We start from the raw sequence: 15,105 nt of genomic DNA on the forward strand, positions 1-15,105 counted from the left end.
GAAAAGTGGAGATTTCTTCTGAAATATATATGTACTTAGGTATGTTTAACACAAAGAAATTTAACAAGTTTCTTAAGAGCTGAGGTAAAGCCAACACAAAGACAATGTCTTTAGCCTCTCAGAATACACCATGTTGATGTCACACCACACTGTACTGCAGTTTTATCCCTTTAGCAAATAAACATTCAGCCACACACTTTACATGCTTGATTGGAAGTTGGCAAGAAAAAGCTTTGCTAAAAATTGGGCACAGATTCTGGCAGTTCCTTTGATGCTTTTACCAAAAGGCTCACTATGGAAACAGACTTAACTTTCTCACTCCAACATCCAATCGTCCTGAAGATGCATGTTGGTAGGCAAAAATGAATCCCAGCCAGATACGGTGTTACATGTATTTTATAGGGATGAGTAGGCAAAATTCTCAAATGCAAAGGCATTTTCTCATCAAGAGCAATCAGGCGTATCTTAGCCTGCATCTAGTTTCTAACATGGCCATGGAATGATGCCGTACTTTACTATGTTACAGCCTGAGTAGATTGTAATTTGAAAAACACTGGGTTTACAAACATTCAAGCACCTGAATGTTGCCTTGAATTTAAAAATTCAATATGAACATAAGAAATGCAGAGAATGTGGAGAGGGGGGAAGAGATGGTAACAGCAGGTGATCTATCTAGCTTTACATCTCTGTAACACTTCTACTTTTAAATGAATAATAGCAGCTGCAAGTTCATGTCTTGCTCACTGTATATTTTCCTATTCAGAGTCATTTTTTATACATTCAATACAGAATCTGAATGAGAAGCTCCAAGTAGAAATCAAAATAAAATAAGTACACTGTTCCAATAAAGAAGTTTTGGATAATAAGGAATAACTCAGAAATGTTTATAGCACCTTTAATACACGTGGCTTTCAAAATATGGAAAAGTAGTGACTGCCAAGGTAGACTGAAGATGATACCTCACAGTGTAGGAAAATATAACGCATTAAGTTAAAGCTATAAACAGAGAGCTACATTTTCAAAGATGTAGAAAAATAATGTTCTCTCCTCAGAGAGCCAGGTTAAGACACAGTCCCTGCTGTAACAACAGATCTCCTGCATTCCAGGCTGTTGTTCAGATTAATGGAGAAAAATGAGATATCTTCTCTGCCTGTCCTTCTCTTTCCTCTTCCACCACCGCAGAATTAAGCACTTCCTAAATACCCTGATTTTCCCCGTTTCTAATCTCGTAAGGCTGCTCAATAAACTTTCTGTCGCAATATTAAATCAAGCCACCAAAACTAAAGTAATACCAATTAGTGAAGAACTATCTGCTGAACCACTTGTGTGTTTTGTAAGCACTTGAGTTTATCTTGACAGTTTTCCTTTTATGAACTGGCCTAGAAACCATGGTTGTGGGAGAAGTCAAGTTGATAAGTCTTCAGCAGCATCAAAGGCACTCTAGAATTGACAGTGCAAATCAATTCAAACAGCCTTATTGCTGAAGACCATCTTTCTTTTATGCATTATATTGCTCTCAGCTGTATTTAAGATGATGACTTTTGTGTTAAACAGGTACGTGACATTTGGGTCATTCTTTACAATTTATATGTATTTTACTGAAGTGGGAACTGAACCAGAAAACACAGATAAAAAGCAGAATGGAACTGCAGCGTGCCCTGCATTCATATTGAAGGCAAAGCATCAATTAGTTAGTACTGACAAGAAAAGCAGTATACTAGTCTACAATTTTACTTATTTCTGCAGTGAAACAGCATCTGTACATGGGATACAAAGTAACCAATGAGACAACATTTTGTAATGCTTATTAATTTTATTTTCACACTAAATATAGTTAATATTAGTTAGCCAAATTTAGGTTACAATATATATCCTCAAATTACTGAGTCACATCCACTTCACAGTGTAATACAGGTGAGATTATAACTGCATATGTTGGGAATCTAATATCGTGAGATAGTCCCTGCCTGTATAGTTATATTTTCTAGACAAAGCAGCATCTCTCTGTAAATCAGCATTGGATTCTGCATAACATCCCACTGCTTGTAACACTGTGACACTGGGCGATGCACACAGATATTTTTGGCAGGATTACAGAGAGAAATCAAAATCTGAGGTGAACTGACAAGAATAGAGACCAGACCAAGTAATAACACATAAGAATTCCAGACCAAGAAATAACAAATCATCTTGTTTTATATTTTTTATCTTCTATTTTTATTTGCTATTTTATTTTCTATTTTGAGCATTCTGATTGCTTAATCTCTTATATCTTATTTAGACAGAACGAGCTCAAATTTGTTCCATCATTATGTGGCTTTCATAGTGCTGTTATAGATGTCTCAGAACAGTCTGAATTCCAGATGCTGCTCCCAATGCACACATCTCTCAGAGATGGTACATAATTTCTGCCAGCACCAGAATGGTGTGTCCCAGTGTCCAAAATAACACTGAACACCTCTATTGCAGCTGAATTAAGTCCCAAGCAGTGCAGACATCTATAAGCATCCTCTTAAGTAGTCTTCACAGTCAGAGGGTAGCAGCTGTGCAATTGTAATACTAAAATTTGCTACCTTTGATTAAATTAATCATGCATATTTCTGTTTATTTGCTATAAAAACAGAGAGTGGACAGCTCAGTTAGGTAGAATTACAGTTATTAAGTTTTGGAATGTGTCCTTTCCTCCAGGTTCCTCAGTTGCTGACATTCAGTTTTGTCACTAAGGTGAATGGACTGATGCACCTCATTCCATTAGCAGTCCATAACTGATATACACACATACACCGCAAATAAATTTATTCACTACCTGGTAAATAACAAGAACAGTTCAATGCCAAAGAATTACTTCTATGTCATTACTACAACTGCAGTTAAAATATTGCTCTCCAGTCTTCAGCTTGCCTACCAATGTATATGCATACATATGTGTGTACCAGACATTAGAAGTATTACCACTGTGAGATCATCAATAACATGCTGCTTTTCTTTGACTTGCAGTCGAAGAAATTCAATTTCTTGTTCATCCCGTGTGCTGCTAAGATCGTTTAAAGATGTGTGTCTCTTCAGCACTGGTTGTGCAGATAATTTCTCTTTCTACAAAAGTTAAAATAAAATCTGTTATTAAACTTAAAGAATATTGAATTATCTTTCCATAAACACAAAAGAATTCATGTTCATGACATAGCAATCAAGAATTCTTTGGACCCATCAGTGTATATTCCACTACAGCATAAGGCCTCTTTCACCATCTAAATATATATCCCATATGCCTTAGTGTTATTACTTCACACAAAACATTTAAAAACAGAAACAAAGAACACAGAATGGGAAAAAGTTAGCAGACAAACAGTCTCGACATTCTATAACAGTAGATCCTTTGGCACATATACTTAAAATCAGTCCTTTCATCAGGAAAAAAACAACACCACCATTTTATAACGCTGATATTTAGTTGTACATTTACAGCATCCAAATATATTGTTTTATCTACTCATGATCCTTTTCATTAATCAGGGCAAACTGATATGACACAAAGGAATACCACTCTGTACTTAGAATGTGAATATTCAACTGTATTGGCTGAAGTGGACTGTTATATCATCCCATTGTTGAGACTCTGAAACACCTGTCAGAAAAAAAGCCTCACAAGCACTTCCACCTCAGAGTAACCGAGTTATCCTATAACAAGACATCAGAAATTATCACTTACCAATTCTACATTTTCCCTTGACAGATTTTTTATTTTTTCTTCCATTCTCTGGATGCACTGCATCATATCATCGTTTTTTTTGCTCATCCTCTTATTTTTTTCAACCAAAGGCTTTAGCTGACTTTCTGTCTCCCGAGAACGTTTCAGCTGCAAATGGCAAAGGAACAAGCTAAGCTGTGCTTTAGTTTATAGTTGTAGAAAAGAATAAATGTGTGAGCTTTCTCTTGCCCTTTCCATTCATTAGAAAGTTTAGTCCTTTTCTTAAGTAGCATCTGATACAGACTTCTGCGCCGAGAACTACAAGAGTCCAAGCAAGTGAGAAATAGCTCTGGTCTTTGGATTTTGCTCTTACAAAACATTTATGAAGATCTGTAAGCATGATTTCTTGATAAACTAATCTTGTTGCACATAAGTTTCTTTTGAGCAAATATATATAGGGTCATCATCTTTCACCAACTCAACTACCCTTTAGTAAACACTTCCTTCCTTATTTGAAAAACCTAGCATGTAATTAGGACAATACAAGAGGCAGCCAGAGGGCACAGACTCAATCTCAGCATTCTGTTGATGTTTCCAAGCTGTTCAGTTTTGCTCCTGTGGTCTTATTATTTCAGACAACTGAAAGAAATTACTTCTCTTTCACATATTTGTGTCCATTCAGAATTTCAGTACTTCTGTTTCATTAATTCTTGAGTTGTTTTCTTTAATACTTTTTTTTTCACCACAGCACTGAATCACAGGAGCTTATTCATATTACTATTTTAATGTAGTATTCTCTCAGAATATGGCAAAATCTCCTCCATATCAATTCCAAGCTGTTTCTGAAACCTCAAAGTCAAGCATCAAGAAGAGCTTTTGACTGAGTCATACATGCCTCCCATTTAGAGGGACACTGCGGTAAAGATGTTGCAGTACGTTAGCATTCTTCAGGGATGTTTTGACTGAATAATGTCCACATAAAGGATTAGGAGGCTGAATAATCTTGAAAGAAAGCATGATGTTTTTTGTAAGTACAGAGTAGAGAAAAGCAACTGTAATGGTAAAAGAAAAAAAAAAGGACACTACTCAGCATCTAGGCAAAGTAGTGAAAATCGCTAACAGCATCCAGGATAAAAGGTATGCTCTTATATAGCTGTTGGTGAGGAGTCGTTTGTTTTTTATTGTTCTTTTAAAATTCATGACTATGCTCTCAAGTCATTCAGCTTTACTATATTATGGCTCAATTAACTAATCTAATCTAGATTCTGAATATAATCTAGATTCAGCCAAGATTTTAGACAAGAACATTTCAAAAATTAATTTTGATAATCATCAAGTTATCACAACTAATTTAAGTCCCTTTATCATAAAGTAAATCCTCTGATCTCAGTATGAAAAACTAAGTCTGACAAACAGAGTAAGAAGAGGTCAGTGCTGCACTCAAACTACTGGAAAGCAATTGTTCCCTCACCATGCATAATAGCATTACTTTGAATCAGAAACACAGGTTGTGTGAAGGAAAAATTCTACTTAATTCTACTTAAAATGAAAAATCCTTTCTACTGTCATTGGAAATAGTGCATTATAACAGAATGCATGTAAAAATTTTCACTGTTAAAACTCAGTTTTACAGTCCATGAGAGTTTTCCCATTAATCTCATTACAAGTAATTAAGTACAATGTTAGTTAATAGAATTCATTCTTAAAATTCATATCCTTTCTCTAATAAGTTACTATCATTCTCCTAGGATTCACCTACTTAAGAGATTTCCCTTGAGAAAGGAGATGGCAGATTCCTCATCTCCAGAACAAAAACACTTTTTAACTCCCAGCCTGCATAAGCATGTCACAAAACTATTGTTGAATTTGTCTATTACAAAGATTAATACAGTAATTTAAGGGCATGGATTATGTATGTTTTACACAACATCTTTTGACAGTGCCACAGGCAAGCTAACAGCCAATTCAGATAGGATGACCACAGAATAAATTTATAAAGTTTTATTTCTCTGGAACAAAAGGGATTCCATCCTTGCCTATGGTGACAAAGTAAATATCCATAGAAACATCATTATGTATAATTGATTGTGTCCAACCAGGTCTAATTTGTTAATTATTTATAACACTGACTTTTCAGCATTAATTCATTTACCATAAAAAATGTCCTCCCAGTCACCATCTGTGTTATTATTAATTAATTTACCAGTTCATTTCTTTCATCTGCTAAGAGAGTATTTCTGTCTTCCAGCTTCCTTATCATAGCATTCAGTTCAGCGATTTTCAGCTGAAATCTCCTCACATCTCGTTCATCCAAATGCTGCTCCTTTGCATCAAAGACATATAGATATATAAAATAATCTTTAAAAATACAATCCATAAATGTAATAACATGGTTTAGCAAGAAGATTGTGTAAATCTTAATTAGGCACTTACATCGGTGTTTGGAAAACTTATTTTAATTAACTGAAAAGCTAAACAGCAAATGCTACATTATATCATACCTGAAATGGGTCTACATGACAGATGTATGTAAAGAGTTAACAATATTAAAAAAATTAATAATAATAAAATAAAATTAAAATAAAAAAGCTAGATATAAATAATTCATTCACAACTGGTAAATTCTAGCATGATTTATAACCATTCTCAAGAAGAAATCTAGTGCATAATGCGTCAACTAAAAGCACTTGGAACAGTTTTGGAAAAGGATAGTATCTTATATAATTTCTAAAATTATAAGCTAACTAACGCTAGAAAAATAGTGGCTTTCTAGACAAAGAAGGGCTGCTTTTAGTCACAGATAACAAGAGAAGTTCATGGCTGAACCTCATTGTTTAAGATCTAAAAGTTCTGTGTTCGCCTACATTCTTTGAAACTTAAGAGGTCCAAGGATTTTCTTACACACAAGCAAAACACTACATGCAGTGCAAGACCATTAATCATGAATCAGGTCTTCTGGTGTTTAATAAGTAACCACAACACTAATGTGAATACACAGGCAGTAGTTGTCCTGTGCTGGCTATTTAAAGGAAACAGGAATTTCTTACCGGGCTTCCCATCAACTCGGTGATGTCCCCCACTCCTGCAGGAAGTTCTCTCTTGGGGCTGCTGTGGTACCGCTCTGCCTCCTTCACTTGGACAAGCTGCTCATCCAAAGCTTCTTTCTGAAGGAGGAGTTTCTGTGTATGTCCTGCCTGGATGCCAAGGTCTTTCTCCAGAGCCAGAATCACTCTATCTTTGCCTTTTATCTCATCCATCTGGAAAGAAATAAAGCAAGAAAATTTCTATAACATTTCCAGGTATGGATATGTTGCACGCATGTCTACAAACCTGCAAAAAGAAAAGTTCTTTTTCTCTCAGATTAATACCAGAGTGGCTGCCAAGAAGAATGATCTCTCTCCTCTGAAGCATTTTCCCCTCCCCTTAAAAAAGTTTCAGCTCTCACTTGACAATGAGCTTGCTGGGTACAGTCTCAGTTCAAGTGGAAAACAAAAATAGATGCAGACATACACTGAAACAAAATATGTAGCCATTGAGATTGTCCATTTCACTTGCAAATAGAAACTTTAATAAGCTAAAGAGAAATCTCCCTTCAGTATCTCCCATAGAAGCAACATATGGCTAACACAAAGTAAAAGGAACAGACCCTTTAAAACTCACATAAGCTTTGTTTTGAAATTTAAGCAATACACAATTGCCAGTGTTGACTCTCTCTTTATTAATAAAAAATTAAACACAGTGAATCTCTTCACAGAGGTTTTAAGATCAGTGAACAAACAAACAGCCACATTTCAAATTAAATCCTTAAGTATGCCTAAGCACTTTGTGTGCCTTTGCTAGTCCCCAGCTGAAATGAAAAGAGCAAATGCATACAGAGCTTTAGAATAAATTGTAGGGAGAACTAATTTTTAACCATTTATGTTTATTGAACTGCATTGTTCATTCACCTTGACACCAAATAAAGCATATCCCTGCTAGCAGCTCTCATAGGATTTGCCCCTCACATCATCAGTGTTACATTCATTTTTTGTACTATTCCAAAAGCAAGAGGAAGTAAATCTGCAGCAGTTACTATAGAAACCATTTTCTTAACAAGAATATTAACCATTACTTATATATTTATTATAATGGTACCATCTCCTTTAGCTTATGCAATCATTTTCTTGGCCTGCTACCTCATGGAGTTTTGGAAGAGTATTATAGTCTCACATATAGAGAAAAAAAAAATCACAAACTGTCTTGTTTATTACTGTTATTTTATTATTTTTTATAGTGCCACACCTATATAAATCCTTCAGTCAAGTTCCAACCCTACCACTTCACTCTCCCCAAAAACACAAAGGACATGTTAACTTACAGTTATGTCTGATAGTCTGAGTCTGATTAGCACAATCTGATTATGTGATAAGATATAACTTCCTGACGATTCTCATCTTACACTTTTCACAATCTACAAAGCGTGTGAAATTAGTTTGCATTCAGGATCTGTGTGGTAAGATATAGCTTGGCTATCAATTAAAATGTGATTTAAAAAATCAGCAGATTTGAAGCGGTCTGGACTGCTCATAAATTGCAATTATTTGTTCTAATGTACATTTCCTTCCTGATCTGCAAAGACCAGAAAGATCTCAGCTCCTCATCCAATAAATGGGGTTAATATATTCCAGCAAGTTAATTCAGATTTGTGTCACTTTCAACTATATCAAAAAGAACTTCCAGGACAAGTATGCAGTTTTTATTAATGGAAGAATTCATGACACGCAGGGTTTCAGAAGGACAGTGCAGTGAACAGCAATGACAAAAATTAAGCAGCTGCCTCATTCACTGAATGCTATCTATCATGTACACTGATCTGTCAGGGTTCCCCCTTCAGAGGAAAAAATGTCATGTAACTAAATACTGTGGACAAGGTTTGGCTCACTGTTACACAGGTGTTCATTCTGAAATAAACGGAAAAGAAACATGACTATGTGAAGCATATACTTAACAAGGAAGAACTAACATTATGTAGGCAGCATAGATTTTAGTTACTCAATTGGTAACATATTTTGTACTCCTGATACTCTCATAACTTAAATGCTAAATGGAATGATGCAGGTGTTTCAGTTGGAAGGAAAAAAAAATGGAAAAATTTCAGTGCAGGCTGCTACTTGATGAACTGTATCAGAACAGATCTTTTGATGCGTATCATCAGTGACACTGTGCTCAAGTCACTCTTCCATATGCTTCCATCCATAAAGATCAAACACTGGAACAAAACTGCATAATGGAGCATGGCTCTGGGGTAGGGCTGGGAGAAGGCAAGGAAGAAGACAGAATTCCCCTTTGGACTTCCTAGCTTTTCTTCCACTAAAAAAATCTACATGTGGTGAAACCAAGAAAAAAAGATCAGTCAAATAGAAAAATTACCGATACATTGATAATAATTGATAATAGCAATACAATAGTCATTACTATAGACCCCTTCCTATTTGGGGACCCATGCATTAAGTTAGAGACACAGAGCAAAGCATCTCTTACATTTATTAATGTGCATACATAGACATAGAAAACAGAAGTAGTGCTAACTTAACTACATGTACATACTAGAGGAATTTCTAAACAATTTTACTCAAGTAACTTAACACAAACAGAAAGCAGACAGATATGAATAGAAGAGCAACAACAACACATCTGCCTTAAACTGTTTTAGCTGTTTGCTTCACGATATAACTTTCCTTTCCTGAAGGGAACAGGTACACACATGATGCCTTCAATATAAATACATAAACCCAAACACCGCCTCAATTTTCTTAAATTTTATCCAAATTCCTGACCCAAAAATTTTGCATTTTTCTTCTGACTTGCACATTACACAGTAAACTTTTTCATCTTCCTGCCTGCCACAGCGTGTGTGCTGCTGCCAATCATGATTTCCTTAACCCAGAAACTCTCACCTCTAGACTAAGATGCTTTAGGTTTTTCTACATTAAACAAAAAAAATCATACTTGCTCTCAATGATGTTCACAAACTACAGTCCATTTATCCCTTATCTAATGCTAGGTTGCCACGTCCTCATTCTATTAGCAGCTTGCCATGTTTACAAGGCAAGCATTTTCATGTCTTTTCCCATGCTGCTTTTCCTGCTTAAGGGACTCACCATGAGTATCCCTTTGGTTACCAGACTAACCTCAAAGTCCTCTTAAATATCTCCTTTTTTATGATATTTCTAAAATGTAAAAAAAAAATATATAAAAAAAATGGAAAAGCATCAATACTTCACAGTAGTTACGCCATTGAGAACTGAATCTATTCTCCAATCGTCCAGCATATCTAAATTAGCAAACCCCTGAGAAACTAAGAAGTGGGAAGTACATTTTAGGAATGCAGAACTTTCTGTACTGGAAGTTTGGGTATGCCAGTTCCAGCACTGAGCTGCAGCTTGTAAGTCTGGGTGGATCAAGGCTCACTTGATGATTCTTTACCTGAGCAAGAAGATTTTCCACTGTTCTTCAACCCCTCCTGGTCCAGGGAACTACAGCAGGTGCCTACAGGAGGTTTCTGCATCTGTGGCACAATTTGGCTGAGCTAAGCAACACCCAGCAACCGAAAGCTGACTAAACTGCTCTTGTACTCTTGTGTATTCCTTCCTGTAAAATCATTTAAGACCTCTCAGTAAGATATAAAGGGAGACCATTTTTTATTCCAAAGTATTTAGACCAGTTGGATCTCAGTCCATGAATTAGGCTTACAGATATTGTGCTGAATCAAACATATCCCAGAAATTCCTTCCAACTAGCTGTTTTAGTCGCTGTTCTCCATTTTAAAACACTGCATTTTTTTTTTTTTTTTTTTTTTGTGCAGTTATGTAGTATAGCAGGAATGCATGAATTCTTTTGCATTCTGCTTTGCGTGGATTTTAAAGCATTTTAGAAATGTCACATTTTAATGCAATTAAGCAAGATACAATCCCACACAAAACACCTGTGATCAGAAGGCAAGAGAGCAACTTAAAACTTATTTTCATTTACGTGGTTTGAGAAGTAGTAGAAATACCATCAGAAAGAGAGCTGTAAAGAAAATAAGGTCTACAGTCAGCATCTGCAGAGGATATTACCACAAAATCACCCTGGTGCCGCTGGCTAAAATGATAGCTTTCTAAAATATCATTTCTTAATTAATGGGTTTTATACAGTCAAACGGTAAGTGCTGTACACAGTTATTACCTGCATTGCACCAACGTAGGGCCAGCATTCGTAGCCTATTCCAAATTAACATAGTTTTCTTAAAATAAAAGGCATTTTTAAAACATTCTAAAAAATGAGCAGAAATAAGTGTTTTAATAACATTTACCAAATATGAATAAAAACTAAGCTAGTCACTGGAAAATGTGTCTATGTGCCAATTATCCCACACTTCAATAGCTACAATAAAATTCAGAGATCTCTAGAGGAACTTTAGCCTCTCGCAAAGTTGAAAGAGAAATTCCCAGGGAATTAATAGCCAGCTCTGTCAAGGCAGTGAGATACTCAATTTTCAAAGTGGAAAAAGCCAGCTGCTGCATGGCCAAGTGTAGGACCCTCTTCTTCACTTGTCCGTATCAAAGTTATCTGCTAGCCAATTGCAGAACAACATTCTATTGCCTTTTGCTCCAGAAGAAATCAAGTTCAAATTTATCCTGAACATTTTATGTTAAATAATAATAATAATAATAAAAAAGCTTATCTTGATAGAAATGCTTGTTACTAAGAAAAATAGAGAACTGAAGATACTCATTTTTTTTAAGATAGAACTAACTGGAATTAATACATTTTACATTTCACAGTATCACAATATTGTAGGGAATGGAAGGGACCCTCCAGAGATCATCAAGTCCAAATCCCTGCTAAAGCAGTTCCCTACAATATGTTGCACAGGAGTGCATCCAAATGGGTCTTGAATACCTCCCTGAGGAGATTCCATAAGCTTTTTGGGCATCCTGTTTCAGTGCTCCATCACTGTCAAAATGAAGATTTTTCTCTTTAAGTTCATATGGAACTTTCAGTGTTTCATTTGTGCCCACTGTCCCTTGTCCTGTCACTGCGCACCACTGAAAAGAGCCTAGCCCCATCCATTTGACTCCCATCCTTTAGATATTTACAAGCATTTCCACTTCAGGCTTCTCTTCTTCCAAGGGAGATGCCCTGCTTTCTGCAGGCTAATAGGGGAGATGCTTCAGATTCCTCATCTTTGTGGCCCCCTTGCTGAACAATCTCCAGCAGTTTCAGTAAGACAGAACAACAATATTCTACATAAAGTCCACTTGGAGGGAGGAACAAAAATAATCCTGTGTTGTGCACAGGCTTCTCTACAGCAGACATAGTCAACTATTTATTTAAATGTTTGCAGCTTATTTAGGAACCTCAAGGGAAGATGGGAGATGCCCAGTGGAAAAGGGCTATATACACATATAGATGAGATCTACTCTTAAATATCAATACTGCAGTTTTTCTAAACCAATAGTCAGTATTTTCCTCCAATAGCTTTTCCTATCCTTTTGAAGTGCATATATCTCAGGAAGAGATTAAAAGCTCTGCAAAGCTATACAAGAAACAGCATAAAGGCAGACAACATCAGAACCTTTCAATAGGTTTACTGTACATTCCTCAAAAGCATCTTGCATATTTTGTAGCTGACTGCAATCTCTTCTATAATTACTGTTCATTGAAATAAATGTAACAGAAGTAGCCAGAAGATGGAAAAGGTAGAAAAAGCAAGTAATCTAAACTTAAGCAGCCTTCTTTTATTCCATGTGTTATGCCATACATCATTTCTGTGGGTTTTTAATAGCATAGAAGGAGTTTGATATTTCTAAAGGATGTAAAAAAAAATCATAAAAAAAAAAAAAATCATATTAGTGACCTGCCTACCACAATAGAGTCCTAAGAAGATATTAGGAATAAACATAAAATGATGAGCCCATGTTAAAAAGCACTTTCATTTGATCTGCTTGATTCAGGCTAAAAAAAAAAGCAAGAAGGGCTTGGTGGAATGATGTTCTATTAGCTCCTGAGAGGACAAGAACAAAATCTTTAGAGGAAAGTATCATTTTCAGTCATAAAATGCTGAAAACAAAGTATATTTTGCAGTCCTAAAATGCTGAAGGTGGTAGAAGGGTCTGCAGATTAGCTGAGCCTTGGTATGTAACTCAAACAGGCTTCTCAAACAGATGGCAAAATCCAGAGAAGCAGCCTACAATTTGATATCAGCAGCTGTGAACGAAATACATGCACGATTAATTGGGTGATAAGAAGAACATTGCTGAAGTCTCTGCCCAACCATGCCTGATTGCACGCACTTGGAAGTCTCAAACACAAGACTAAGAAGACTCAAAACTCAGCTTTAAAGTTGGAAAATTCAGTGTTTGGAAGAAGAAACAAAACTGATGCATATTTGCACTGCACAAGTGCAGTTAAATAAAGCCATGCCTCATCCCTCTTTTTGGGCCTCAGGGCAGCAGTGAAACACAATGTCTCCCTGCCAACAGCAACTACACGTATTTTGGGAGAGGAAAAGTCTCAGCACCGTTTGGTCATCTGAATTGTACCTCTTAAAAACCAAAGAGAATATTGCATGTAACATCTTCATCTACTATCCAGATGAAGAAATGAAATGCACTGTCCACAAGTTTGTGGATGACATCATACATGGGGGGCAGTTGCTGTGCTAGGGGAGATGTCCACCATTCTGAGGAACTTGGTGTGCTGGAGAAATGGGTCAAAAATAACCTTGGAATTTCACCTAAGACAGATACAAACTCCTGCCAGAATTTAAGTTCTAAAGCAGAAAAAAAGTTGAAGCCAATTCCAGTTGGTGATGCTGCAAGGAAAACAAAGGAAACAAGAAAAGACTTTGGTGTCCTGGAGGGCGAGCTGGATGTGGGTCAGCAGTGAGAGAATTCAACTCTCAAATTAACTTGACACTGGACCAAATGAGGAGTGCAGCCAGAAGGATGACAGAAGTGATTAAGCCCTTCATTAAGCACTTGTGAAACCACACCAAGACCACTTTGGGGCACTATATGTCATTTAAGGAATGGGTAAAGGAGCAGGACTTACTTATCCAAAGAAAAGATTGCAGGATCTACATGCGAAGACTGAATCAAATTTTCAGGTACCACATTACAAATATTTGGGAAATTCAAAACAGAAGAAGGGTTCCACATTGAGACTTCATGCAATAATTAGCCGACGGATCAAGCTCAAAGGGTTACAGCAACAGGTTACTACAGGCATATGGCAAGTAGTGGGGTTCCATTTTAGGCCTGGTTCTCTTCTACATTTTTTTATGTGACCTGGACACATCAAACTTCATAAATCATAGCTGATCACAACCTTCTTAAAATCAATCCTAAAAATAACTTTGTACTCTTATTCCATGAACAAGAGAAGGATTTTTCTCCTTGCAAATGTGAATGTGTACTAACATTACGTTACTGGCTAGAGAATTTCGTAGAGTTATTTGCAAATATTAATGAAATATGCTAATTTTGGTTTTTAATTTTAGATTGATTTAAACTTTAAATGCTGTTCTAGTTCTGCTTCTTATTTAATAATTAAAAAAAAAACCAAAACCAAAAAACAAAAAAAAACCCACAAAACATAACTTCTCCACAGCATTAATCAGGTATGTTGTCAAGTTTACCTTGTACCAGCCCAGACTTCAGAGGGAAACCAGACACCCTGCGAACAGTCATGGTGCCGAAACAAGAGTCTGTTGGTAGAGAATTACGGAGGTGGATGCATGTATGCAGCCCTCAGCCGAAGGTATGCTTTGGGGCAGTTCATGTTGAAGCTCAGTGGGTGAAGAAGTGCAATTATGGCTGTGCATATTCTTTGAATATTTAAATAATCTGATCCAGAAATAGAACAATACTATTTCAACTTAGATGCTCAGAATATTGGATGAAAAACAAAATAAGTAAGAGTTGTTCTTGCTTACTTATCTTCTCCAAGTTGTATCTTTCCTTTTAAAGCTTCTGTTTCACTTATATCTCCAGTTTGTAACTAGCTATTTTTACTTTCTTGTTTTCAGCTGTCTGTACATTGTGCCCTTGCCTAAATACATAGCAAGAATGTATTTTCTTTGTGGAAGGAAAACAAAAACTGAAGCTACAGCAAAACAAGAAATCCATGTCCACAAGCATTCTCTAAATTAATGAAAAACGATATAACTACTTTATGAAATCAATTACAGGGACATCTTTCCATATAATTTCATGCCATACAGAGAAAGAGTGATTTCTTTGCCAAATAGCTATTTTTCTTACCCTTATTAGGCACTGGGATCTTCCTATACACCTTGTTTGCACTGAGGCCTCTTGGGTAATATTCATGGCTCAATTCAGAAGTGTGCAGACATACCTCGAAACTGATTAATCATATTTCTAAAATACTGA

At 36.1% G+C, this 15,105-nt stretch overlaps 1 protein-coding gene across 14 annotated transcripts in view; it reads right to left on the minus strand.

The window, feature by feature from the left end:
- JAKMIP1 (janus kinase and microtubule interacting protein 1) overlaps window positions 1-15,105 on the minus strand; it is a 126,059-nt gene that overhangs the window by 43,449 nt on the left and 67,505 nt on the right. For all 14 annotated transcript variants that reach the window (XM_032444139.1, XM_032444135.1, XM_032444147.1 and 11 more), the window contains 4 exons: window positions 6,736-6,945; window positions 5,892-6,011; window positions 3,710-3,856; window positions 2,953-3,093 (listed from right to left, as the gene is read on the minus strand). In XM_032444139.1, coding sequence (XP_032300030.1) covers window positions 2,953-3,093; window positions 3,710-3,856; window positions 5,892-6,011; window positions 6,736-6,945 — 618 coding nt within the window. The remainder of the gene's footprint in view (window positions 1-2,952; window positions 3,094-3,709; window positions 3,857-5,891; window positions 6,012-6,735; window positions 6,946-15,105) is intronic.

The sequence above is a fragment of the Coturnix japonica genome, chromosome 4 (genome assembly GCF_001577835.2).
Source record: "Coturnix japonica isolate 7356 chromosome 4, Coturnix japonica 2.1, whole genome shotgun sequence".
Lineage (NCBI taxonomy): Eukaryota > Metazoa > Chordata > Aves > Galliformes > Phasianidae > Coturnix > Coturnix japonica.